The sequence below is a fragment of the Coregonus clupeaformis genome, unplaced genomic scaffold (genome assembly GCF_020615455.1).
Source record: "Coregonus clupeaformis isolate EN_2021a unplaced genomic scaffold, ASM2061545v1 scaf2717, whole genome shotgun sequence".
Lineage (NCBI taxonomy): Eukaryota > Metazoa > Chordata > Actinopteri > Salmoniformes > Salmonidae > Coregonus > Coregonus clupeaformis.
Window position 1 is genome coordinate 41,225 of NW_025536171.1, and position 2,528 is coordinate 43,752.

General features: G+C 43.3%; 1 protein-coding gene across 1 annotated transcript; it reads right to left on the bottom strand.

Annotated features, from left to right (window-relative positions):
• Window positions 1-1,127: 1,127 nt before the first annotated feature.
• LOC123481100 lies at window positions 1,128-2,196 on the bottom strand. Its single transcript, XM_045219764.1, has 3 exons — window positions 1,794-2,196; window positions 1,417-1,536; window positions 1,128-1,222 (listed from the first exon to the last, which is right to left on the bottom strand). Exons 1-3 carry the CDS (start codon window positions 2,179-2,181, stop codon window positions 1,128-1,130), a joined length of 603 nt encoding a protein of 200 aa, XP_045075699.1. The 5' UTR covers window positions 2,182-2,196.
• Between the last annotated feature and the right edge of the window lie 332 nt (window positions 2,197-2,528).

The window sequence follows — 2,528 nt, forward strand, 5'->3', positions numbered from 1 at the left end:
GGTGCATTTCTTTGATTGATTGAAATGTAATGGATGCTATATATAGAAAACAGAGGGGAGTTTTGAGATCCATTATACACATTGTGGATCGTACGAGAACCAGTGTACCGGAGATTCCTTTCCTTTTCAAACACAACAGCTTGCCATATCTTTGGCCACTCAGAAACTCTACATCGCCTTGAGTTATGCAGTTACTCTGATGTGGGTCAACCATGTCATGTTGTCCTTCTCTTTGAGGAACTGTTTGATCTGGACTTGAAATGACTCTAATGCAAACCTACATACTTTTATGACCACTAATCTCTTTATGTGTACGTTTTCAGTGACCTGTTACTATATCATTTTGGATTTCGAGATTAGCGAGATAATCCAGATAGCTAAAGTGATAACATGAGATTGAATCTGTCTTGGAGATAGCCAGGCCTGTTGCTGATGAAATGATAGCTCAAGTCCACCCACCTCCTAAGGGATATGTCTGGATCTGACATTGTGCCAGCAGCCAGCATCAGCTCACGTCCTCCACGTGTTAGTCTATCAACAATGGGACTCTGATAGTGTTAGGTTGAATCACTCTTTTCGTGTCTGAGATAGAGAGATTATGTTTTCACATGCAATGGTGGGAAAAGCAGGACATCAATTATATGGGCAATGTAATCTTGATATGGGATGTCCATCACCTTATTTGTGTGGCTTTATTCCTCTTAGAAAAACCTACCAATATCACAGAAATACAAACATTTAAACTGGCTACGGATTCACACATAATTTTGGTATCTTTGGTATCCAATGGACTGATAGTGTGGGAGTGCTGGTTTAACATCTACTGTAGTTACAATGAATAAATAACAGGCATAAGCAAACTTTGTCTCATTGGATTTTATAAGAAGTATTATAAGCACAAGATGCTTGAGTTTATTTATTTTTTCTAAGTATGCTATGCTCCACTGCATCCTTTTTTCTGGCAAAATAGCCTATGTGAGAAAGAGAAAATTAGTGACATCCCTTACCACAAACATAGTTTACTGTTGAAAAGGTGCACTTATATCAACCTCAGAATTACATTGACTAAAATAGATTAATTTGGATTGTTGTGGCAAAAAGGTGAGCTGGATTAAATAATGTAGTACCTAAAAAGCCTTAAAATGTCCAGGGGAAGAGTCAACACATGTAGAAGTCCCAGGGGTGGACATGTGATCCCAACCAGAGTCCCATTCACCATCATCTGAACACAAATCAGGAGAGTCTTAATCAATTGTTAACTAAATGTAAACCATGTGCTAGAGAAAAAAACATTAATTGAAGTCTGAACCCTGTTAGGATATAGAGTAGTCAATGGTGGACATTATTTTGCTCACCAGCCCAATCAGGCTTGTTACAAGAGTAGAGAGGATATTTACTATCCAAAAGGTCACTTACCTTCCGGCACACACATCGGTGAGAGAGGTCTGAGCATGTGAGCCAGGGCAGTGTCTGATATTCCAGGCCCAGCTTTGGTAGTTGTACCTGGATAACCTGAATATTTGCTAATTGGAGCACCTGTTACGAATGGAAATCAGTGTTATATAAGGTATATGACTAGCTGACAATTCTCTCTCTCTCTCTCTCTCTCTCTCTCTCTCTCTCTCTCTCTCTCTCTCTCTCTCTCTCTCTCTCTCTCTCTCTCTCTCTCTCTCTCTCTCTCTCTCTCTCTCTCTCTCTCTCTCTCTCTCTCTCTCTCTCTCTCTCTCTCTCTCTCTCTCTCTCTCTCTCTCTCTCTCTCTGTGTGAAATGTGAGCTAGCTAAAGCATAATCACCTGCTTTCACTGAATATGGGTTAACTCCATTTTGGGCTCTTTGGAAACCCTGTGGTGGAGGTGAATCTAAGAAATCCTTGGCCCTTTGGAAACCCTGTGGTGGAGGTGAATGGAAGACATTCTGGGCCCTTTGGCAACCCTGTGGTGGAGGTGAATCGAACCAATTCTGGGCCCTTTGGCAACCCTGTGGTGGAGGGAAATAATCCGATAGGCAGGGAGGAGGTGGAGTACTTTTGGTCTGTGGAACTGAAGTTTCCATGTCTTTTTGTCTTTTTTTATGTTGCTTCAGCAGACCCTTCAGCTCAAACATGACATGCTTCATAATTGGAGCGATGGGCAGCTCAGCCACGATGAGCTTCACTGGTGGAGAGATGGGAAGCTCAAACATGATGGGCTTCACTAGTGGAGAGATGGGCAGCTCAGCTACGATGGGCTTCACTGGTGGAGAGATGGGAAACTCAACCATGATGGGCTTCACTGGTGGAAAGATGGGAAGCTCAACCATGATTGGCTTCACTGGTGGAGAGATGGGAAGCTCAACCACGATGGGCTTCACTGGTGGAGAGATGGGAAGCTCAACCATGATTGGCTTCACTGGTGGAGAGATGGGCAGCTCAACCACAATGGGCTTCACTGGTGGAGAGATGGGAAGCTCAACCACAATGGGCTTCACTGGTGGAGAGATGGGAAGCTCAACCATGATGGGCTTCACTGGTGGAGAGATGGGCAGCTCAG

Excerpts from the sequence above, each read along its gene's own strand:
- LOC123481100 (XM_045219764.1), bottom strand. The coding sequence starts at position 2,181 with ATGTTTGAGCTTCCCATCTCTCCACCAGTGAAGCTCATCGTGGCTGAG. Across the intron at positions 1,537-1,793 it reads CCCATATTCAGTGAAAGCAG|GTGCTCCAATTAGCAAATAT; the intron begins GTGATTATGCTT and ends CATTCGTAACAG. Across the intron at positions 1,223-1,416 it reads ACCGATGTGTGTGCCGGAAG|ATGATGGTGAATGGGACTCT; the intron begins GTAAGTGACCTT and ends ATTTGTGTTCAG.